Source organism: Pongo abelii, chromosome 10 (genome assembly GCF_028885655.2).
Source record: "Pongo abelii isolate AG06213 chromosome 10, NHGRI_mPonAbe1-v2.0_pri, whole genome shotgun sequence".
Taxonomy (NCBI): Eukaryota; Metazoa; Chordata; class Mammalia; order Primates; family Hominidae; genus Pongo; species Pongo abelii.
The window spans coordinates 93,748,861-93,773,434 of record NC_071995.2 but is presented as its reverse complement, the minus strand read 5'-3'; the positions used below and the strand labels follow the sequence as shown (position 1 = coordinate 93,773,434).

At 40.3% G+C, this 24,574-nt stretch overlaps 2 protein-coding genes across 17 annotated transcripts in view; one reads left to right on the top strand and one right to left on the bottom strand.

Annotated features, from left to right (window-relative positions):
- The window catches only part of VEZT (vezatin, adherens junctions transmembrane protein), an 81,674-nt gene extending 69,019 nt beyond the window's left edge, over positions 1 to 12,655 (bottom strand). For 2 of the 16 annotated variants that reach the window (XM_054526237.2, XM_054526238.2), the window contains exons 1-2: positions 12,288 to 12,443; positions 5,966 to 6,022 (exon numbers count right to left, since the gene is read on the bottom strand). In XM_054526237.2, the coding sequence (XP_054382212.1) occupies positions 5,966 to 6,022; positions 12,288 to 12,323 (93 nt within the window). In that variant the 5' untranslated portion in view covers positions 12,324 to 12,443. 16 annotated transcript variants of the gene reach the window in all.
- The window catches only part of FGD6 (FYVE, RhoGEF and PH domain containing 6), a 135,176-nt gene continuing 123,205 nt past the window's right edge, over positions 12,604 to 24,574 (top strand). Inside the window, exons 1-2 of the mRNA XM_024257514.3 lie at positions 12,604 to 12,949; positions 18,992 to 21,419. Of these exons, the coding sequence (XP_024113282.2) occupies positions 12,934 to 12,949; positions 18,992 to 21,419 (2,444 nt within the window). The 5' untranslated portion in view covers positions 12,604 to 12,933. The remainder of the gene's footprint in view (positions 12,950 to 18,991; positions 21,420 to 24,574) is intronic.

Genomic DNA, 24,574 nt, shown 5'->3' with positions numbered 1-24,574 from the left:
GTTTCAAATAAAAAGTAATGGGCACACTGATTTCCTATAGTGGGAATAATAACAACATGAAGTCTCAATGTATACTATAAGCAATACTCAAAAAATCCAGAGGCAATGAAGTTAGTACACTTCTTTTTTTTTTTTTTTTTTTTTTTTTGAGACAGAGTCTCTCACTGTTGCCCAGGCTGGAGTGCAGTGGCGTGATCTCAGCTCACTGCAACCTCCATCTCCTGGGTTCAAGCAATTCTCCTACCTCAGCCTCCCGAGTAGCTGGGATTACAGGCGCCAGCTGTAATTTTTGCATTTGTAACAGCTAGCTAATTTTTGCATTTTTAGTAGAGATGAGGTTTCACCATGTTGGCCAGGCTGGTCTTGAACTCCTGACCCCAGGCGATCCACCTGCCTCACCCTCTGGGATTACAGGCATGAGCCACCACGCCTGGTCGAAGTTAGTACACTTTCTAACACTGTGCCCCTGTCGAGTACACTGAGCTTTGGGCCTTTTCTCCTAAATCCTTAAGGCATGATTTGCTTCTAGGAATTCAGAGAACACCTGGTACAGAACCAGGGAAAACTAAAATTGAGTCAGGATTTCTAATATAAAAAGAGACTGGAAATGAGTAGATTCTTTTCCTGTATTTCCTAATTAATGGAAGCCTGTAAGGGCCTACTCTCATTTACTCAACCCACTAGATAGTTTCCGATCCCCTAGAATGGATTTAAGAAAAATTTCATACCAAAGGTTGATATGGTATAAAGGATGATCCTGGGAAACAAGCTCTAGATAAATTAAGTGATTTATTCAGAATTTCATTGCTAATTTATGTCAGTCAGTCTCTTGACTCCTCATCTGGTCCTCTTTCCACAATGCTTTTAAAAAAATGAAAACCTTCAATATAGCTGCACATAAAATACCAAGGTAACTACAAAAAATAATGTAGGCACTGTGTGTGTCATAGCTTGAGACAAATGGACTTACATTTTAATAAATGCAATAAAAAGTACATAAAAGAGAGAACTTCCTACTTTTCTTGAATGTTTAGACGTAAAACAGAAACAAAATTTTAATCTAAACTGGAGCCCCAAGGATCTGTAAAGAAGCCAAAACAGAAGAAATGACACAACATAAGCAGAAAAAAAAGCAGACTTGTTCCCCAAGAATAATTTTTATAATTCATATTAAACATGGAATTTCTTCTTGCATATCTTGGTTATAAACCAGAGTTGGTGTTTTGTTTTGTTTTTGAGACAGGGTCTCATTTCAATGCCCAGGCTGGAGTGCAGTGCTGAAATCACAGCTCACTGCAGCCTCAACCTCCTGGGCTCAAGCAATCCTCCCACCTCAGCCCCGAAGCAGCTTGGACTGTAGGTACATGCCACCACATTGGCCAATTTTTACATTTTCTGTAGAGACAGGGTCTTACTATGTTGCCCAGGCTGGTCTTGAACTCCTGAGCTCATGTGATCTTCTAACCACAGCCTCCTAAATTGTTGGGATTACAGGTGTGAACCACCATATCTGGCTAGACTTGGTCTTAATGGTCAATCTTTGATGTCAATAGAGTTGTGATTTAATAGCACTATTAATAAATATTATTCCTATTATAGATAGTGATAGCATGAATTTTGCTATACTTCTAATCTCAGCTACTACTTGGAACAAGATTATTTTAAATAATACAATTTAGGGCTTTATGTTTGACAAACTGAAATTCAGGATATATTAAAAAAATTAAATGATATAATAATACCTTAAATTTTATATGTATAATTATTCTAGACAGGAAGCTCCATTATCAAAATAGCAAATACTGTCCACGTATATGTTCACAGACAAAAACAATATTCTTCCATTAGTCAAATCAATAATACAAGTAAGAAAGAATCTACAATTATTACTTAGGGAAAAAGTGCCTTTATGTTCCTCAGAGATGTATAATAACTTTTAAAAATACAAAGAAAGGGGAATCTCTCGAGAAAGAGAGAAATTTTTTAAAACTTCCTTTTAAATGTGAAAGGTTTTGTGAGAGTCATTTCCTTTCATTTAACTGATTAAATGCTACGAGAGAAAAGGGCGAAAGCTGAACATACTGCCAACGAAGGGTTAACATTTAATAACTTACACAGAAGTATGAAAGAAGTAGGAGAAAAAGAAATCATGATAAAATGGGCAAAAATTATCTTTCTCAGCCAGGAAGAAAAGAAAAGAGGCAGAATGAATTTAAACAAACACCAAAAACAGTAAAGAGTTCACCTACAGAGGATAAGGTTACCAAGGCAAGAGATTTGAGTAAAAGATCCCTTTAATACAACATTGTCCCTACTAGAAGAAAGTTACAAAGGAATGGTTTAAATGAACTTCAAATGATGCAAAGAGGCAGAAAAATTAGTCTTTCAGATTTAAAAAGTCTTATTTCCAGGTACTCTTCCCTCTAGGAATAGCAGGGTTTAAGACAGAATAAATGACCTGAAGTTTCTGCAATTAAAATTTAAGGCCCGGTGCAGTCGTTCACGTCTGTAATCCCAGCACTTTGGGAGGCCGAGGCAGGACAATCACTTGAACCTGGGCAACATGTCAAAACCCACTCTCTGCAAAAAATACAAAAAATTGGTCGGGCATGGTGGCTCATGCCTGTAATCCCAGCACTTTGGGAAGCTGAGGCGGATGGATCACCTGAGGTCAGGAGTTCGAGACAAGCCTGGCCAACATGGCGAAACCCCATCTCTACTAAAAATACAAAAATTAGCAGGGTGTGGTGGCATGCGCCTGTAATCCCAGCTACTTGGGAGGCTGAGGCAGAAGAATCGCTTGAACCTGGGAGGTGGAGGTTGCAGTGACCCGAGATCACGCCATTGCACTCCAGCCTGGGAGACAAGAGCGAAACAAAATTCCATCTCAAAAAAAAAAAAATTAGTAGGGCATGATGGCACATGCCTGTAGTCTCAGCTACTTGGGAGGCTGAGATGAGATAATCACCTGAGCCTGGGAAGTGGAGGCTGCAGTGAACAGTGATTGTTCTATTGGAGGCCAGCCTGGCGACAGAGTGAGACCCTGTCTAAAAAATAGTTTAAGAAAGCAACATCAGAACTTTAATACCTTTCTAAAGTAATTGGAGAATTCTTACTCTCAAAACACTGTAATTAATGATGACGATAATAGGGTAAAACAACAATCTTGGTATTTCATGCTTATTTTGCTAATATTCACATTAGACATAGTATCCATCATTTTCTAAAATTTGTTCTGTTGCTGTTTAGCCTGAGAGGTCCAAGACTGAGGTTATACTGTCCTTCTCAATTCAGCCTCTTAGAGTAGAATGACGGTAGAAGATTCTAATTAAAACAAATGATCTTATAGAAGGAGGAGTCAGGCTCCAATATAATAGAATTAACATTGAAAGTATATATGGAATCTAGCTCTGATAAAATGGGTAATCAGATTCTAGGGCAAGAAATAGGAATTGGGCCTGGGCACTTCACTTTTTCTTTCCTCCCTTAGTCCTTCTCTTATATCATCTTTCAGTGCACATCTAGTCCTCAGACTAAGAGGACTCAAAGTGATCACTGAAAGGAGAAATACAAATGACCCAAAATATAATACAGTAAAATTTACAAATAATCCAAGAAACAGAAATTAAAACAAGATACCTCAAAGAGTTTGTTTTAAGGGAAGGGATATTGTTGGAATATTATCCAAAACTCTGCATGATTTAAGTTTTTAACTTTCATGCAGCATGTAATTCTCTAGGTAAGTCTCAATACATGAATGAGTCTGATTTCTACTCTGAAGATCATTAAAATAACAGTATTACAACAAATATACCAAAAAGAAATCACAGTTAAATTTCTTTGGGGAAGACAGGTTAGGCCCTAAGATAGATATGGTAAATTGGCTTGTTCAATCTCTATTCTATAATCCTTTTTCCAATGTATCTCTTGTGTCACAGAGGCAGGAAAGCTACATCTGAAATTTCCCAAATTATCTTGCAGCTAGGATTCTAGATATAAATTAGGGTTTCCCCAAGTAGGTGTACGGTGTAAGAGATTTGGAAGGTGGAAGAAAAGCAGAAGTCCACTTTTTGCTTCTTTGGCTTTTGTTTCATCTGTTCTTTTTTTTTTCTTTTTTTTTTTTAAATAAAGGCAAAGTCTCAATCTGTCACCAAGGCAGAGTGCAGTGGCCTTATCAAAGCTCATCGCAGCCTTGAACTCCTGGGTTTAAGCAATCCTCCTGCGTCAGCCTCCTGAGTAGCTAGGGCTACAGATGCATGCCACCATGCCTAGCTAATTCTTTAAAATAATTTTTTGCAGAAACAAGGTCTCGCTATGTTGCCCAAGCTGGTCTCAAACTGCTGGCCTCAAGTGATCCCCCCACTGCTGGCCTTGTTCTTTCATTTGTCCGTTTGTTCTCTCATTCCTTCTCTTTTTTTTTTTTTTTTTTTTGCTATGAAACAAAGCTGTGGAGGCAAAACGGAGACAAAACTGGAATACTGCGGAGCAGTATTCCAATATGGATTCTCCAACTTCTTGGTAACACAGCTGCAGGTGTGGTAGAGACAGTGGAGAGACTCCAAGTTCCAATACCAAGGTATCACTTTGTTAGGTTATTGAGAGGCAGATGTGGTGATGGCTTTTTTTGTTTGTTTGTTTTGTTTTGTTTGAGACAGAGTCTTGCTCTATCGCCCAGGCTGGAGTGCCGTGGCGTGATCTCGGCTCACTGCAACCTCAGCCTCCTGGGTTTATGCCATTCTCCTGCCTCAGCCTCCCGAGTAGCTGGGACTACAGGCACCCGCCACCAAAACCGGCTAATTTCTTTTTGTATTTTTACTAGAGATGGGGTTTCACAGCATTAGCCAGAAAGGTCTCGATCTCCTGACCTCATGATCCGCCAGCCTTGGACTCCCAAAGTGGTGATGGCTTCTAATTCCTGGATTGTAACTATGATCATGATCACGTGCTCTTGCCTACATGAGCATATAGCAACTTTGATAGAGCTTGATCCTGTGGGCCTTCCAATGATAATCTAACTATTAATTCCCTATGTTAAATTCCTTTCTGCTTATGGCACATAGACAGGTTTCTGTTTACTGCATTAACAGGGGTCCCCAACCCCCAGGCCTGCACGACACTGGTACTGGTCCATGGCCTGTTAGGAATACAGCCCGCGGCCAGCAGGATGGTGGGCCAGTGGGTGAGCAAGCATTACTATCAGAGCTCCGCCTCCTGTCAGATCAGTGGCAGCATTAGATTCTCATAGGAGCAGGAACCCTATTGTGAACTGTGCACGTGAGAGATCTAGGTTGTGTGTTCCTTATGAGAATCTAACTAATGCCTGATGATCTCAGGTGGAACAGTTTCATGCTGAAACCATCCTCCATCTGTGGAAAAATTGTATTCCATGAAACAAGTCTCTGGTGCCAAAAACCAGTCACTGTGCATTAGGATGTATGGGTGACACAGTACTTAGTATCTAGAAGTAGGGCTGACTCAGCAGAACCTGAAATATGTTCCACTGGCTGAGTAATCAAGTAGTAGATGGCAAGAAAACATGGCTTACAAGCTTTCAGCTCTTCAAAAGAAGGCCTTTCTCAGTCAGTGGCCTGAGATCTAAGTTGAATGAAAGTGGTAATAGGGGTAGAAGGGGTTACAGGTCTCATAGGTGGTAAAGCCCAAACACAGGAAATAAAATGGCTGCTCCAAGCCTTTCCCAAGAAGAATCCCCTGATAAGAGTTATAGTTTAGCTGGACGTGGTGGCACATGCCTGTAGTCCCAGCTACTTGAGAGGCTGAAGTGGGAGGATTGCCCGAGCCAGGAGTTGGAGGCTGCAGTGAGTTATGATGGTTAACACTGCATTCCAGCCTAGGCAACAGTGCAAGACCCTGTCAAAAAAAAAAAGTTGTGGCTTTAGGTACAGGAATGCAATCACTAACAAAGAGTAGCCGTAGAGGGAAAGAATTCAGAAAGAAACACCCAAACCTCTCTGGCGCTCTTTCCTCCATCCTCTGATCTGCAGGTCCTTCCCACTGGCCGAACCTAAATGGAACCCAGAGGACAACGGAATACAGTGATGCAGTCCATAATGATCAGGGTGGAATTATGGGTCTGAGGGACACAGGGAGAAAAATAATCACCAATGATAACATCAATCTCTCAACTATACACTTGGGTATTAAATAAGAAATAAAAATGGAACTTATACAACCGTGAGACAAACTACATTTCAAAACTTTCGTGATACAACTGAAGTAATACTCAGGGAAATTTATAGCCTTACAAGTTATTTTGGGCATTTAAGTTTTTAACTCAAGAAGCTAAAGAAAACAGAACAAAAATAGCAAAATAAACACAAATAGATGAATGGAAATAGATAAAAGTAGAAATTTTAAAAAATTTAAAACCACAAACAAATTCAATAGAACTGACCAATCAAAACCAACAACTAGTTTTTTGAAAAGTCTACCTGGGGCCAGACACAGTGGCTCACACATGTAATCCCAGCACTTTGGGAGGCCAAGGTGGGTGGATCACCTGAGGTCAGGAGTTCAAGACCAGCCTGGCCAACATGGTGAAACCCCATCTTACTAGAAATACAAAAATTAGCTGGGCGTGGTGATGGGTGCCTGTAATCCCAGCTACTGGGGAGGCTGAGGCAGGAGAATTGCTTGAACCCAGGAGGCGGAGGTTGCAGCAAGCCAAGATCCTGCCATTGCACTCCAGCCTGGGCGACAAGAGTGGAACTCTGTCTCAACAAAAAGAAAAGTCTATCTGGTAAGTTGAAACTCCAGCACATCTTTGCAAAACAAAAAAACATAACAACAATCAGATCTAATTTGTGCTATAAATGAAACTAAAGAGACTACTAAGAATACATCAATAATTTTGAAAACCTAGGTAAAAAGCAATTTGCTGGAAAAATTTAATAAAAGGTAACATTTACTGAGTGTTTACAATGTGTCAGGTACTCATCTAAGTAATTCACTTATATTAAATCATTTAGTACTCACAACTACCTTACGAGATAGTTACTGTTATTTTTATTTAATATGGAGAAAACTGAAGCTTAGACAAGTTAAGTAACCTGCTCAAAGTCACATTAACTAATAAATAGCTGACCTAGGATTTCTTAGGCTATCCAGCTCCAGAGCCCATATCTTTTAACTATATTACACTGCCTTTCAGAATAAAAAAGTTATCAAAATAGAAAATTGTACCTGAGCAATAACCATAAAAGAAATTGAGCTGATAGACAACATTCGGTCTCTTTTCCCCAGCTAAGGCCAATTTAGCTATACTCTGAAGAAACAGATAATTCTCATTTTGTAAAATCAGTACTAGAGCACAGAACGAGATGGGAAGTTGCCTGATTCATGTAGAAGGCAAGCAATAAATGTTCACGGATTGGAAGATTCAATATTGTAAAGATGTTAAGTTTCCCCAAATTAATTTATAGCTTCAAAGCAATTTCAATCAAAGTCTCAGTAGGGTTTTTTTAATTTTTATTTTTTATTTTTTTACAAAAACTGACAGGCTGATTCTAAAATTTATATGGAAATATAATGGGCCAAGAATAGCCAAAGGCAATCTTGAAGAAAAATACAGCTGAAGGGTCTTATACTATCAGATATTAAAACCTATTTTTTAAATTATAGTAATTAAAACAATGTGGTATTAACACACGAATAGACAAAATCATCAACGGCAAAGAAGAAAGTGTCCAGAAAGAGATCCACACATAAAGGGTTCCCTGATTTATGACAAAGGCAACACTACAGTTCAGTGGGGAAAAAATGATCTGTTCAGTAAATGGTGCCAGGTCAACTGGACATCCACATGGGAAAAAAAAATGTTGATCTTCACTTGTTACCATACAAAAATCAGTACCAGATGGATGACAGATCTAAACAGGAAAAGGTCAAATAAAGCTTTTAAAGAAAATATCTTTGTGACCTTAGAGTAGGCAAATATTTTTTTAACAGCACTAATCACAAAAGAATAAGGTTTAATTGGATTACAATAAGGAGCTTCTGTTCATTGAAAGACACGATTAAAAGAGTGCAGAGGCCACATATAGCCCAAGGTAAGATATATGAGGTATATACAGTTGTCTCTTTATTCATGGGGAATTGGTCACAGGACTAGGGCAAATACCCATTCCATGGATGCTCAAGTCCCTTATATAAAATGGCATAGTATTTGCATATAACATACACACATTCTCCCACATATTTTAAATCATCTCTAGATTATTTGTAATACCTAATACAATGTGAACACTATGTAAATAGTTGTTATCCTGTATAGTTTTTTATTTGTATTATTTTTTGAAAATTTTTGAGTATTTATTTATTTATTTAGAGATATGGTCTCACTCTGTCACCCAGGCTGGAATTGTAGCTCACTGCAGCCTCAAATTCCTGGGCTCAAGCAATCTTCTGCCTCAGGCTCTGGAGTAGCTGGCATTACAGACATGCATCACCACACCTGGTTAATTTTTTTCTTTTTTTTTTAATATGCAGGGTCTTGTTAATGTTGACCAGGCTGGTCTCAAACTCCTGGCTTCAAGCAATATTCCCACCTTAGCCTCCCAAAGTGCTGGGATTATAGGCATGAGCCACCTCACTGGGCCAGAGTATTTCCTTTATTTTTTTTTGAGATGGAATCTTACTCTGTCACCCAGAGCAACCTCCGCCTCCTGGGTTCAAGCGATTCTCATGCCTCAGCCTCTGGAGTAGCTGGGACTACAGGTGCATGCCACCATGCCCAGCTAGTTTTTGTATTTTTTAGTAGAGACTGGATTTCGCCATGTTGGCCAGGCTGGTCTCAAACTCCTAGCCTCAAGTGATCCCCCTGGCTCAGCTTTCCAAAGTGCTAGGATTACAGGCTTGAGCCACGGTTGGTCCCATCTGCAGATGTGGAACTCTCAGCTAAGGAGGGCCAACTGCATCTCTAACAAAGGACTTGTATCCAGTGTATGTAAAAAATTCCTTCAAATCAGCAAGAAAAAGAGACAACCCAATAGAAAAATATGCAAGAAATTTGACGTGGCTTCATAAAATGGATATACAATTGGCTAATAAACACATTAAAAATCTTAACGTCTTTATCAAGAAAATACAAATTAAAACCTCAAGGAGATGATACCAGGACATAGCCCCTAGAATCATAAAAAGAAAAACACTAAAATTAGCAAGTGTTGATGAGGATGTGGGGCAATGGGACCTCTCATACATTCCTGGCTGGAGAATAAACTGGTACAACCACTTTGGAATAAAGTTTGGCAATATCTACAGAAATATCTATGTATTTGCTATGACCCAGCAATTCCATTCCTGCATAGATATCCACCAGAAATATGTTTAACCAAACACATACAAAAAGGTTCACAGTAGCACTGGTTTAAACCTGGGAACTACTCAATGACCATTAACAGAAGAATGAATTTTAAAATGACCATATATTCACATGGAATACTATGCAGAAATAAAAATTCTCATGTTAACAATATGGACGAATCTCACAAATAAAGCCAGAGAGGAAAAAAAAAAAGTCAGAAATAAGAGAGTATATAAATGGAAATGCACAGTGTCTAAACAATAAAAATAGACAAAATTAATCTAGGTTATTATGTTTAAATAGTGATCATTTTGGGGTAGGGAGTAGTGATGGAAAGGACCAGGAGGAAGCTTCTGGTGTGCTGGGGATGTTGTTTCTTTTTTCATTTTTTATTTTTTTGGGGCAGAGTCTGGCTCTGTCATCCAGGCTGGGGTACCGCAGTGCGATCATGGCTCACTGCAGCCTTGACCTACCCAGGCTCAAGTGATTCTCCCACCTCAGCCTCCCGAGTAGCTGGGACCACAGGCATGTGCCACCACGCCCAGATAATTTTTGTCTTTTTTGTAGAGATACGGTTTCACCATGTTGTCCAGGCTAATCTCAAACTCCTGGGTTCGAGGGATCCATCTGCCTCAGCCTCCCAAAGTGCTGAGATTACAGGTGTGAGCCACCATGCCCCATCTGTCCTGTTTCTTGATCTGGGTGCTGGTTACATGGGTGTGCTCAACATGTGAAAATATAACCATCTGCACACTTGTGATTTGTGCCCTGTCCTTATGTAAATTATACTGCAATAAAAATTGTGTATATCAAAAGGCAAACAAACAGCAAACTGGAAATTTTTCTGCAAGTATGACAAAGGCTTAGTAATATATGAAGAACTCACGCAAGTCAATTTTTTTAAAGCTAGCATCTAATAAGAAAATGAGCAACAAATATGAAGAGAAATGTTCAAACAAAGAAATAAAAATGGCTAATGTATAAATGCACAAAATGTAAATTAAAACAATGGAATGTTATTTTTGCCTATCAAATTAGCAAAGATTAAAGGAAACTGTTAAGGCTGTTGTTGAGGATTTGGTGAAACCAATACTCTCTTATTCTTAATGGAGACCTGAATTGGTATAACCTTTCTGCGTAAGTCTTAAATATTCATATTCTTTGACCCACTAGTTCTACTTCTAAAAATTATTCTGAGGAAAATCAGAGTTGCAGTTAAAGATAGGCTTATATCACTGTTGATTACAATGGTATTTTTTAAAAAAAGGTTATGATACACATGAGGGGATATTATAATATTAATATTTTCAAAGAATGATGAATGGGAAAAGATTCACGATAAAGTCAAGTGAAAAATATACAAAAAATTCTACGTGGTATACCTTTTGTTTTAAAAAATATCACACACATATTGTGTCTTAATATAGAGGCTAAAAAATTACACACACATAAACACATATTTACATAGAAATAAAGTCTATAAGAACACATACCGTACTGTTAATAGTTACCATCTTTGGGTGGTGGGATAATGGATGATTTTAACTTGGGGGCTTATTTTCTACAATAAAATGTTCCTTGAGCATATATTACTATTATATTCAGAAACCAAAAATAATGGGTAAAAAAAATACACCCATCAGTTACCCTTACTCTAGAAATCTATTTCTCTCTCCTTCAGCTACCACATTCAATCTATAAACATTGCCTCGATTTTAACTTACAAGTGTCTGTCCAAGCCATTATTCCATTACGTCTCTCATTTCTAAAATTCAGGCCCTTGTTTTCCCTAATGAACGCCTCATATCTAGACTCTTCATTTCGGTAAAATGGCCACATTTTCCACTGCTTCTTCACTGCAGCCACATCAAGCCACTTTACATAGCTACCCTCCACACCCCGCCCCCTAAAAATGCACACCAGGTACTTTCACACTTCCCAAGCTTGGCATACTCAGTTCTCTTTCCCTGTAATACATTTTCTCCTGCCGGTTTTTCTAATCCAATTCATAGTTAAAGATTCACCTCGGATATCGCGTACTGGGTGTAGCCTCTGGGAGGCCGCAAGAACAGAAATTAATCCTTCAATGACAGTTTGTACATATTTCAACATTTAGCATTCTGTCCTGTCTGTGCCTCGCTCTCTCACTGTATGGCATGGCTCACTTCATTTTTAAATTTTCTTAAAATCTAGTTGGATAAATGAAAGTAAAGCGTATACATGCAATACACGTATGTACAGGGGTGCGAGTTTTGACCTGTGTCTGATGGAAAAAATGGCATCAAAAACACTCGCTCGATTTTTTTCATTCAAGATGGCAGAGAGCGTCTTAAAATAGTCCCACACAAAAGCACTCACATCTAGAGCCTCGAGTCAGAAGAACTGGCTACACCTAGCGCAACAGCAAAGGACAAAAGAATCGAATCTAGATGCTGAGATGCCCCGGCCCTAACCACCCACAGTAGGTCCCACATATAGACTTTAAACCGTGTTAGAAAAAGGGCACCTGCTGCCTTCATTCCGAGGGCCACGCCTTGACGATGAACAGTGACCTGAAGCACTTCTGGATACTGACCCAAAAAAATCGCGGATGGAAAAGAAGGAGGCTAAGTTGTGACTATCTAAAAGGCACGAATCGGCCCCGCCCCAGCCAGGCGCATTCCCCCCGCGGCACATCCATTCCCAGGAACGAAGAGACACCGCTCCAGCCCAGGGCCTGGCAACCGGGCACCGTCTGGGAATTCTGGGCGGGCCCGAGATAGAGGCCGGCCACGGCCAGGGCGCCTCTGGCTACACCTGTCAGGCGACGACGGACACTAGGCCCTGAAATCGCTGGGGTTCGGTGGTCGAGGCCAGCTGGAGCGCGTCACCCGATCCCTCGCCCCGGGAACGCCTTGCCTCCTCGCTTTCCGTCTCGTCCTTCTCAAACAAAGGCAATCCACACCCACCGCCATTTTCCTCTTACCTCAAAAACCACCTCTTCGTCAAACTCCGGTGTCATCCTTCTCCGCCATGCCACCCGCCTCAGCACGATGGGAAATGAAGGCGGGAGAACAGGCGGCACAGAGCTCCAGCTCCTGCTCGTCCTGTGTGTCTAGAAAACTACAATTTCCAACATGCCTCGCCGCTCACGCCCCCTATTCGAGCCCGCTTATTGGAGAAGAGAGTGAGCGTGTAAGCGAGAGAGGCGGGAGCGAGCTGAAGCTCGAGCCCTCCGATTGGAGGAGGCTAGGGCTTTTGTCTGCCTTTTACGGCCGCGACTAGCAGGGGGCGCCCAGAGCACTGCTGATTTTTGGAGCCCGAGGAGGGCACGCGCCAGCGGAGCCGAAGAGAGCACTGCTCGTGCCCGCGCCTGGCTGTCAGCCTGCAGCTCTGCGGGGCGGTGCTAGTGCTCGCCCGCCCGCCCCCAGCGGCTCGCGCCCGGGAGCGCCGCAGGGTCGCTGGAGCCTGCCGCGTCCTTTGTGTGGCGCTCAGGCTGCGCCGCAGGGCGGCGGGACGGAATGTGGGCGCTGCGGGGGCTTTTCTTTTCTACCCGAACTGTGGGAACAATGGACTGAAAGGGGAACATGGATTGAGGGGCCGAGCGGGGAAGCGAGCTGCACCGGGGAATCATGACTTCTGCAGCCGGTAGGTGACGGCGCTCGCGCTGCCGCGGGAAAGTTTGTGGCGAGAGCTGCTAGACTTGGGCTCGCGAGCAACTTTTCGCCGGGGTGGGCGAGTTGTGTGCCCCGTACCTTTGCCAAGCACCTCGGCAAGCGCGGAGCTAATGGGATTCGCCACCGAATTTCTCGTCTTTTCCTGCCCAGAGGGGCTGTTTGGAAACCCGGGATTTCTCGGGGTCTCCCTTCCAAGGGGGACTGTGCTGGGGGCTCTGCACCAGGTGAAATGCGATATGTGAAGGGCGTTCGCTCATCTCTCCAGCAGTGCGAGGACTTCGCCTTTGCATGTGACAATAGTGTAGATTCCCAAGTTAATAGATCAGTTATTATACGCAAAGGCAGTGTTCTCAGCGTGTTCAATTTGGCCACTAAGTGAGTCGCTTTCAACCTTGTATCTGCTGGTAAACCTTTTACCTATTTTAAAGAGGCGTAGACATTGTCATGCCCTGGTGGTTTTACCTCTGTTACCTGAGAAGCAGAGGAGTTGAGATGGTTGAGGGTTTTTTTTGTTGTTGTTGTTGTTTTGGTTTTTTTTGCTTGTCTGCACCCAGTTACAGATATTTTGTTTGTTTCTACCTGATTAAGGTAAACAAAGCTTTATTTTCTGTCTGCCTCCCATAGTTCTTTCCCCTTCATCCAAATGACAAAGCCTCTATCTTTGTGTGGATTTTCAGCAATTCTAGACGTTGTGTTTCTGAACATTCTTAAGGAACAATTTCTATTTTACAAAATAATTACCGAAGTGGTGTTACGTTCACTTTGTAAGTACATAGTTAATTTTTAAACCAGAACTTATGTATTAAGTAGAGTGTTATGGATTATTTTACATTTTTGTCCACGTTGAAACAAACTTTCATTAGAAATTTTATAGTGAAATAGTTTAAAGCTTCTTCTCAAAGTTACTTCCAGAATCAGCACTTAAGTATCAGATTAAATTTTCATTGCTTTTCTTGGCATTTGTTTAAAATTCTTGCAACTTGAAACTGTCAAACAGCACTCAAATGTTCTGATTTGTATTATTTCTAAAGGCTAGATATATTGTAGTGTTGCATTGCTCCCTGTGATCAGATTACAACAAACGAAACAAGAAATTAGCCAATAGGAAAAGAAAGCAAGAAGTAGGTGTTGTGTGGGTCTTTCCTTTTTGATGTTATATGCACTTATATGAGATATCTTTATGAACTCTCTTTTCTTTGCCAAAGGGAAGCTTTATACTTATATAAGATAAATTATTTTCATCCTACATTTCTGTGCCTTACCTTCGTTCAAGAAATTGATTTAAATTAAAAGTGGTTGGAAATTTTAAAATCCTTCCAGCCAGTTTTAGTTCTTTCCTTTTTGGAGGTGTCAAATGTATTTAAAATAACCGTATCTTGTATGTATCAGTTTTCAATTCCAGTCTTAACAGTTTATAAGGAACAGGCACAGAAGCATGTAATTTGACATTTATGTAAACCCAGTTTCTAGGGCCCAGACTGGAAGTTCATGATTCTTGCATTTGAATTATCCTAAAATAATGCAAGCTATTTTTGTATTTTATCAACTTTACAATTAAAGAAATCCACAGAAATTTTTGTGGTGTTTAAAGTGGGACACTTCCTGTGTCTAGCCGAGTTGGTTGGTTTTTAGCATTGCTGGCTGAAAAGCATCAACTACTTTTTTGCTCACCCATCTGTTGGATTTATTATAATTCTTTCTGGTGTCTAGATGGGGAATATGGAAGAGAACTGGGGTTTTATTTCTACCCATTCTTATATGTATACATAGTTCTTACAAGCTGATTATGGTGCTTTTTGGGAACAGTAGTCAAATTCATTGAAACGTTTAGGAGTTATTTGAAGTTAAGGGAGGGGATTTTTGCTTTTGAATCTAATCTGTGGTATTTGGAAGGGTTGGTTTAATTTAAGAAAATAAAAGGAATGTTGTAGAACATCTAGGTTATATGTATCCAGCCGAAAAGCTTGCTTTGTTTTTCTGCATCTGTAAAATAATCTGCCCTTAGTGGAGATTTCAGAATTATTTTAAGCTATATATGAAAAAGGAGAGGCTGGGCTCGGTGGCTCACGCCTGTAATTCCATCACTTTGGGAGGCCAAGGCGGGTGGATCACTTGAGGTCAGGAGTTCGAGACCAGCCTGGCCAACATGGCAAAACCCTGTCTCTACTAAAAATACAAAAATTAGCCAAGTGAGATGGGGTGCGCCTGTAGTCCCAGCTATTCGGGAGGCTGAGATGAAAACTGCTTGAGCTGGGGAGGCGGAGGTTGTGGTGAGCTGAGATGGAGCCACTGCACTCTAGCCTGGGTGACAGAGCAAGACTCCGTCTCAAAAAAAAAAAAAAAAAAAGAAAAAAGGAGAGAGAATTGTAGGTATATATAGGTATATATTTTGTGTCCTTTTGAACATGTACAGGTCACTGTCTCATTGTCTGTGCTTTGCATTTTGGCTGGTCCAGTAGCCAGAGAGTGTACACATGAACCACAGCCATCTGTGTGTAACAGATGACGAGTATGTTTATAATAGTTAGTAAAATGGTACTAGTGCTTTACTTTCTTACCTTATATTTCCCTGGAGCCAAACAGCTGTGTAAATAAAAGATTTGCTGCTTTGCTCTAAAAAGCTTTGGGTCTGACTGTTGATACAGTATTAAGATCCAAAGGTGCCAGATTTGTTACCAAATGTCATGCACTTATTTCACATTGGAGTAGGCCATAATATAATGGCTTATTATTTTTTGAGTTGTGTTTCTTCTAAAATAGAGCCATGAAAAAAAAAATAATGAAGGATTTTGGATATTGCTATACCAGTGACTTGGTTGAACACTTGTTCCTATTAATAATTAAGGAATTATTCAATAATCCTATTGAAATTGATTCCTGCTAACTTTTCAGTATATTATTCTACATTAAAATGGATGTACATTTTTGAATGTGATTATTTTTAAAGAAGAAATTTTCTGTTATGGAGCCATAGTAAAGAGTATGTGTATGTGGCAGCTGTGATTATTCCCAGGCCCTGTTGTTAGCACTGGGATACATCAGTGAATGAGAAAAAGTGCCTGCCCTTCTGGAGCTTGTGTCTTATGCTGAACACAGACAAAGGTGCACTGAAAAAACATCAATGCAGGAGAAAGAGGCCACAGTACATAAGGTTCTTCTGAAATGAGTATCTTAGAAGTTATCATCTCAGATTCCTATGGGCTTCAGAGCCCTGTTCAACAACCCCATTTATAAGGAAGGAAAGTGAGGCAGCCACGTCTGCACAAGGCCTACAGTTAGGTTAGCCAGCTCCCTGAGTTATGTCTTTGACTTCCTTCAATACACAGTTAACTAACAGTGGCAAGCCCAAGTTCACGGTTATTAATTGAATTCAGTGAGTATGCGTTGAGGGCTTTATGTACGTAATAGGGCTTTGCTATATTTATTGGGAACCAACTCCAGCTCATACGTAGTTAATTGAATTTCTGTGACACTAGAACAGGAATTTATATCTCTTGGAAGCAGATTTGTGTACAAAACACATTTTTTAAAAAGAGTAAAATTGGTACCAGGGATTTTTAAAAAATGATATTTAAATGACCCTAAAGCTTCTGACAAGGTTCTAAGATAGGAAAGTAAAAGATTAATTTGATGAGATGAAGTTTTCTTCCAACTGTGGTAAAATAGCACGTAAGATAAATTTACCATCTTACTCATTTTTAAGTGTATAGTTCAGAAGTGTTAAGTACATTCACGTGGTACAGCCAATCTCAAGAACTCTTCATTTTACGAAACTATTTTTTTTGTTTTCATGGAGATGGAGTCTTACTCTGTTGCCCAGGCTGGTCTCCAATTTCTGAGCTCAAGCAATCCTCCCACCTTGGCCTCCGAAGGTGCTGGGATTACAGGCATGAGCCACTATTAGGCTGCCAAAACTAATTTTTAAAAAATTCTTTTAAAAATCCCAGAGGTAGGATGTTTTGATAATGGTTACAGAAATAAAATCAACTTGACAGTTTTACTGAGTAAGATAGGCTGTTGGGACGAGGCCTAAAGCATTCATAGTTTCATTTAAGACTTGACTTAATAAATGGAGGGTTTGATTTAATGGACATTTACAACTAGGTTTCTCACTAGGATTTGAAGGGTTTTTCAGTTATATTCTGCCTAAAAAAAATCTCAGACAAAATTAACTATGCTTATTGAACAGCTATCTGAAATTATGTAGTATAGGAATTTGCATTATTTTGAAAATAATTAATTTTTTTATTGATGATGACATTATACCTAGAAATTGAGTGAGAAGACATATATCATCATATACACCATATAATCTTTATTGCACACATAGAAGTAGAGATTTAGGGAATTCTTCCTTGGTTGGTAAAAGGAAGTAGAGCACCCTACTCCTTTTCTTTTAAAAAAACTCAGTTCCGTGTAATAGCTTCCCAAGTGTCATGACTAATTTCCTTTGTTCAAAAGGAAGTCATCACCAAATGAAATATCAGAGCCCCTGTCTATTCAAGTAATTAAACAACATCCAGCAGTCCTTTGCAGCAGATATTTTGAAAAGTTTTTTCAGTAAATTAAGTTTTTATTAAGTGTTAGATCCTGTCAAAGGAACAAATATAAAAGTAAAATATAAAATATTTTTTATCTCATGTCTCCTTGGGGAAATATGATCAATAATATGACAGTGTAGGTGGAAGAACGTAAAGGAACTTACAGATATACAGGCTTTATTTATCTTTTCACTTTATAGGTCTTTTGTGTAAAGCTTTTATTAGGTTCCTATAGTATAGGAGCAGATCTGTACCGATGCAGCATTGTATAATAGGTGTTAGTTAAATACCTTATATATAATGTCTAGGAAGAATTGCTACACTAGAAATGGTGGTTGTCTTTTAAATGTACTAGAACAGTGGATGTTAATGAGGGATAAACAACATAATCACCTGTGGAACTTAAAAGATGTACAGATGTCCAGGATCTATCCCTGGAAACTCTAACTAGTTCACTCTGGAGTAGGACCTAGACATTGATTTTTTGAAAAATAGAGCTCCGTGAAGGAATATAATGAAAATTCACAACCAGTAATTCTTGCAGCAAGAAATACCAGGTTTATTATGACCCTCAAATAATACCAAAGAATTAATTTTCAGTTTTTAAATTTAGAAAATTTCTGATTTCTGTCTTCCTTTTTTAATATTGTTTTGGGGCTCTATCTATTGAGGTAGACAGATCATTGATAAAAGGCATTTATTTATACAACTCAATTATATTATCCTTGAGATAGAAGACTACTACTGCTTATTCACATGAGAAGTTTAAAGAGTTGCATCCTACATTTAACTTAGGCAAATTCAACTTTCAGCACTTGGCAAATGAATTGAAGAACTACTATGTGGGTTCCAAACTGAAGTCAATTATTTCATTTATTGTCAATGAAAGATATGATGGGCTGGGCGCGGTGGCTCACGCCTGTAATCCCAGCACTTTGGGAGGCTGAGGTGGGTGGATCATGAGGTCAGGAGTTCGAGAACAGCCTGATCAACATGGTGAAACCCCATCTCTACTAAAAATACAAAACTTAGCTGGATGTGGTGGCGCACACTTGTAATCCCAGCTACTCAGGAGGCTGAGGCAGGAGAATCACTTGAACCCTGGAGGCAGAGGTTGCAGTGAGCCGAGATCGCGTCACTGCACTCCAGCCTGGGCGACAGGGCAAGACTCTGTCTCACAAAAAAAAAAAAAAAAAGAAGAAGAAGAAAAAAAGATATGGTAACCAGTTCCAAAGTTGGAGAAACAAACTGTATTGGATTTATTTAAAAATGTACAGTAGACCCAAAGCTATGTATGGAATTGAAAGACAATTTAAGGAATTTTCAGGAGTAATATTGATACTATATAATGTAACATACTCAGTAAAAGTCAAGGTCATATTGTTAAAAATAAAAAATGCTATCAGATTTAATCATGTATCATTTTGTGCTTTGGTTGTTTTGACATCAAATTATTATTTTTTCCTTTCTAGAGATGAAGAAGCCACCAGTGGCCCCCAAGCCTAAGTTTGTTGTGGCAAATAATAAGCCAGCTCCACCTCCTATTGCACCTAAACCCGACATTGTGATTTCTAGTGTTCCACAGTCAACAAAGAAAATGAAACCAGCAATAGCCCCAAAACCAAAAGTCCTGAAGAGCTCACCTGTTCGAGACATTGGTCAGTCGCCATCAAGGAAAATCATGTTGAACCTGGAAGGGCATAAACAGGAATTAGCTGAAAGCACTGACAACTTTAATTGTAAATATGAAGGCGATCAGAGCAGTGATTATATTTTACCAATGTGTTCCTGCAGTTCTGAGTGTATCCATAAGCCGGGCCATAGAGAGAATTTGTGTGTAAAGCAGCTTGTTTTAGAGCCCCTGGAAATGAATGAAAATTTAGAAAACAGTAAAATTGATGAGACTTTGACTATAAAAACTAGGAGTAAATGTGATTTGTATGGTGAAAAAGCCAAGAACCAGGGTGGGGTTGTTTTAAAGACAAGCATTTTAGAAGAGAAGCTCAAAGATGCCTTAATACACCAAATGCCACCTTCTATTTCCGCACAGAAGCACAGGCCCACAGACAGCCCAGAAATGAATGGTGGCTGTAATTCAAATGGACAATTCAGAATTGAATTTGCGGATTTGTCACCTTCCCCATCCAGCTTTGAAAAAGTTCCTGATCATCACAGTTGCCACTTACAGCTTCCTAGTGATGAATGTGAACATTTTGAAACTTGCCAGGATGACAGTGAAAAAAGCAATAATTGCTTTCAGTCATCTGAACTACAGGCTCTGGAAAATGGGAAAAGGAGTACTTTTATATCTTCAGATGGAGTTAGTAAGAAATCAGAAGTCAAAGACCTTGGTCCCTTAGAAATTCATTTAGTACCATATACCCCAAAATTTCCAACTCCCAAGCCCAGAAAGACACAAACTGCTCGTCTGTTACGTCAAAAGTGTGTAGATACTCCTAGTGAAAGCACTGAAGAACCGGGGAATTCAGACAGTAGCTCTTCCTGTCTTACAGAAAATAGTTTGAAAATCAATAAAATCAGTGTTCTGCATCAGAATGTTTTGTGTAAGCAGGAACAGGTGGATAAAATGAAGCTAGGAAATAAAAGTGAATTGAATATGGAATCCAACAGTGACACACAGGACTTAGTCAATTCACAGAAAGCCATGTGTGATGAAACAACTTACTTTGAAAAAATGGCACCTTCTTTTGATACAGACTCTAATTTGAGTTCTGACAGCACAACTGTAGATGGTTCTAGTATGTCGCTTGCTGTGGACGAAGGGACCGATTTTATAAGACGTAGTACCCTATCTATGAGCCTGCCTAAGCAGCTCACATTAACTTGCAATGAACATTTGCAATCTGGGAGAAACCTGGGAGTTTCTGCCCCTCAAATGCAAAAGGAATCTGTTATAAAAGAGGAAAATTCTCTACGAATTGTCCCCAAAAAACCTCAGAGACATAGCTTGCCTGCTACAGGAGTGCTTAAAAAGGCTGCCTCCGAGGAGCTTGTGGAAAAAAGTTCTTATCCTTCAAGTGAAGAAAAAAGTTCAGAGAAGAGTCTAGAAAGAAATCACCTTCAGCATTTGTGTGCCCCAAACCATCGTGTGTCATCCTCCTTTGATATGCCTAAACGGGCTTCAGAAAAGCCAGTGTGGAAGTTACCTCATCCTATTTTACCCTTTTCAGGGAACCCAGAATCCTTAAAGTCTGTCACCGTATTGTCAAACAGTGAGCCTTCAACAGCCCTAACCAAGCCCAGAGCAAAATCGTTATCTGCTATGGATGTGGAAAAGTGCACTAAGCCTTGCAAAGACTCTACAAAGAAAAACTCTTTTAAAAAGTTGCTCAGCATGAAACTCTCCATCTGTTTCATGAAGAGTGACTTTCAAAAATTTTGGTCCAAGAGTAGCCAACTCGGAGACACCACCATAGGCCATCTTTCCAGTGGGGAGCAGAAGGGGATTGGAAGTGATTGGCAAGGCTTGTTGGTAGGAGAGGAGAAGAGAAGTAAACCCATCAAGGCATATTCCACAGAAAACTATAGCCTGGAATCTCAAAAGAAGAGGAAGAAGTCTCGGGGGCAGACCAGTGCAGCTAATGGTCTGAGAGCTGAGTCTTTGGATGACCAAATGCTCTCCCGGGAGTCATCATCTCAGGCACCTTACAAGTCTGTTACAAGCCTCTGTGCACCGGAGTATGAAAATATACGCCATTATGAGGAAATACCGGAGTACGAGAACTTGCCATTTATTATGGCTATACGGAAAACTCAAGAGTTGGAATGGCAGAATTCCAGCAGCATGGAGGACGCTGATGCAAATGTGTATGAGGTAGAAGAGCCGTATGAAGCTACAGATGGCCAGCTGCAGCTTGGACCCAGACATCAGCATTCCAGGTAACAGGTGCCAGACAGACACTTTTGCATACATCGTTGCAATTAACCTTCAACAGCCTGGTGAGTTAGGAATGTAGGGGGAAGAAAAACATGTGGTTGAAGGAATAGTTTAGAAAATGTGTATTAAATTATTCTCATGTGCAGCCTCCTTTTAACATGCAGTTGGAATGGGTATTTGCAATACAAGCTTGAAGTGGTTAATTTATTTTAGTAACCGATCCAAAGAATTTGAACCAGTGGCAATGTAGGTGCTGCTGCAAGGAAGGCGTGGAACAGAGAGGTCCTGGGCCTCCAGACAGCAGCTCAGAAGTCATATCAGGAAACCTGGGGCAGGAAATTGGCCAATTCAATGACATTTATTTGCTAGGTGTAAGAAATCTGAAGTTACTGAAATATGCAGGCATTTACGTGTGTTGCCCTTATCAGGTGGAACCTCCACATTTTTAGAAGTTCACCACTCTTTGAAGATTGGTCATTTTACCTGTTGATGGCTAATTGCAGACCTCAAGTGGCTATAGGAAAAATGCAGGAAACACGTAACTACTATTTCTCACTTTTAAAATAATTTAATTTAATTAATTTTTTTTTTTTTTTTTTGAGATGAGGTCTTACTCTGTCACACAGGCTGGAGTGCACTGTATGATCATGGCTCACTGCAGCCTCGACCCCCCAGGCTCAAGCAGTCCTCCCATCTCAGCCTCCTTGAGTAGCTGGGACTATAGGTGCATGCCACCATGCCTAGATAATTTTTGTATTTTTTGTAGGGACAGGGTTTTGCCACCATGCCTAGATAATTTTTGTATTTTTTGTAGGGACAGGGTTTTGCCATCATGCCCAGGCTGGTCTTGAACTCCTGGGCTCAAGCAGTGCTCCTGCCTTTGCCTCCCAAAGGGTTGGGATTACAGGCATGAGTCACTGCACTGGGCCTATTTCTCACTTTTGTATGTGCACTTCCTACCTGTGGAATACCTACTCCATCTCTCTTACTAAAATCGTGCCCATCCTCGATAATCCACCCCCTCAGTCTTTGGCTTCATTAAGCTTCTACAGTTACCTAGTCAGAAGTGTTTACTTCCTATTCTGACCACCCAGTTATGCTGTGATATCTTTTCATCTCAGGCTGTCTTAATGTATAACTATTTATTGGCATGTCTGATGTTCTGTATTTGGTTTTAAACTCCATGAAGAGTTCTAGTCATCTCTTTGCCCTGGATAAAGCCAAGCAAGAGGCCTAGTAGAATCAGTAGCTGTTGCTTGGGTCTAAGAGGGAATGAATGAAAATAGGCCAAGGGAGCAACCACTGCAGCGGCTTCCTTCTCTCCATAGTCGCATAGGTAGCTTTTCCATTGTATTTCTAATGTTTGTTTGTGTTTAACAAAAAAGCACATGGGCCCTTTTGGAAATCTTTAGATTGTTCTTAGTCCACTAACTTCAGGTCTTTGACATTCAAGTCTTAAAATGTGACTTTTCTAGAAAATACTTGGCACATAGTGGGGTGTATTAGTCCGTTCTCACGCTGCTAATAAAAACATATCCAAGACTGGGTAATTTATAAAGGAAAGATGTTTAATTGATTCAGAGTTCAGCATGGCTGGGGAGGCCTCAGGAAACTTACAATCATGGTGGAAGGGGAAGCAAACACGTCCTTCTTTACATGGGGGCAGCAAGGAGAAGTGCAGACCGAAAGATTGAAAAGCCCATTATAGAACCATCAGATCTTGTGAGAACCCACTCACTATCTCTAGAACAGCAGCTTGGGGGAAAACCGCCCCCATGATTAAATTACCTCCCACCGGGTCCCTCCCACGACACGTCGGGATTATGGGGACTACAATTCAAGATGAAATTTGGGTGGGAACACAGCCAAAGCATATCATGGAGGCTCCAAAAAAAAAAAAAAAAATCATTGTTGGGTGAATTGAATAAGTAAAATTGTCGAGCAAGTCAGCGTACCAAGTAAAGTAAATTATTTTAAGTTCCTTTAACTGTCAAATATTCTCATAGCATTTCTCTTTACTCATAGTCAGTCTTTCCTGCCCTTCCTCCTTTTGCCTAAAAAAGGCGACTTTCCTCCCTTGCCTAATTTTTCTCACAGCCAGCTGCATTCTGTTTTCATATTTCTGCTTCCTGAATATTAGTACCTAGGCAAAAAGCTCCTTCCTTGGCATAAATACTTCTTTTTCTTTTTTTTTTTTTTTTCTCTTTGGAGACAGGGTCACCCCTCTGTCTCCCAGGGTGGAGTACAGTTGTATAGTCAAGGCTTACCGCAGCCTGTAACTCCTGGGCTCAAGTGATCCCCCACCCACCTTCAGCCTCCCAAGTAGCTGGGACCACAGGTGCATACCACCACACCCAGCTGATTTTTATTTTTTATTTTTTGTAGAGATAGGGTCTCCCTGTATTGCCCAGGCTGGTCTCAAATTCTTGTGCTCAAGTGATCCTCCCATCTCAGCCTCCCGAAGTGCTGGGATTACAGGCATGAGCCACCACTCCCGGTTCTTGGCATAAATATTTCAAATTGTCTGTTTTCAGGATTGCTCTTCTCTGTAGAACCATTTTATTGGTACTATCCTTTTTCTTTTTTTTTTTTTTAACATGCTTTTGCATTTTTTGTGTGTGTAATAAGTTTGGTTGGCTTCTTCACAATATACTACTATCCTTGCCTAAGATAAATTTTTTTCTTTTTTTTTTTTTTAAATCACTTTATTTGTGAATGAGTACAATTTTTTCTTGAAATTGGAGGTTTGGCCATTGGGGTGTGTTTTCTGTTGGCCATCAGGCGTAAACCCTAAGGGCTTACCATTATCTCTGCCAATCCTGGAGCTTGTTTTTTATCTGGTATGCTGCTTAGGTTGTTAGGGCCCTGCTGCTCGACTGGGTGGAAGCTGGTGAGGAGGGGTTAATGGACGCAGCCAGCCAGTGGCATAAGGAGAGTTCTTTCTGGAGGCCACAGGAAACCAGGGCGGCTTTGGACAGGTTATAGGCTGTCAAGTAGGGCAGCCTGGTAAAAGCTGGGTGAGCTTTGCTTTTGAATTTCGCTTTCCAAGGAGACTTTTGTTTAGGCCTGGAGCAGGGAGCCTGCAACAGGCTTGAGACTACTAAAATGTGCCAGAGGAATCAAAAGCCCTGAGTCATAGGGTCAGAATCACAGTATT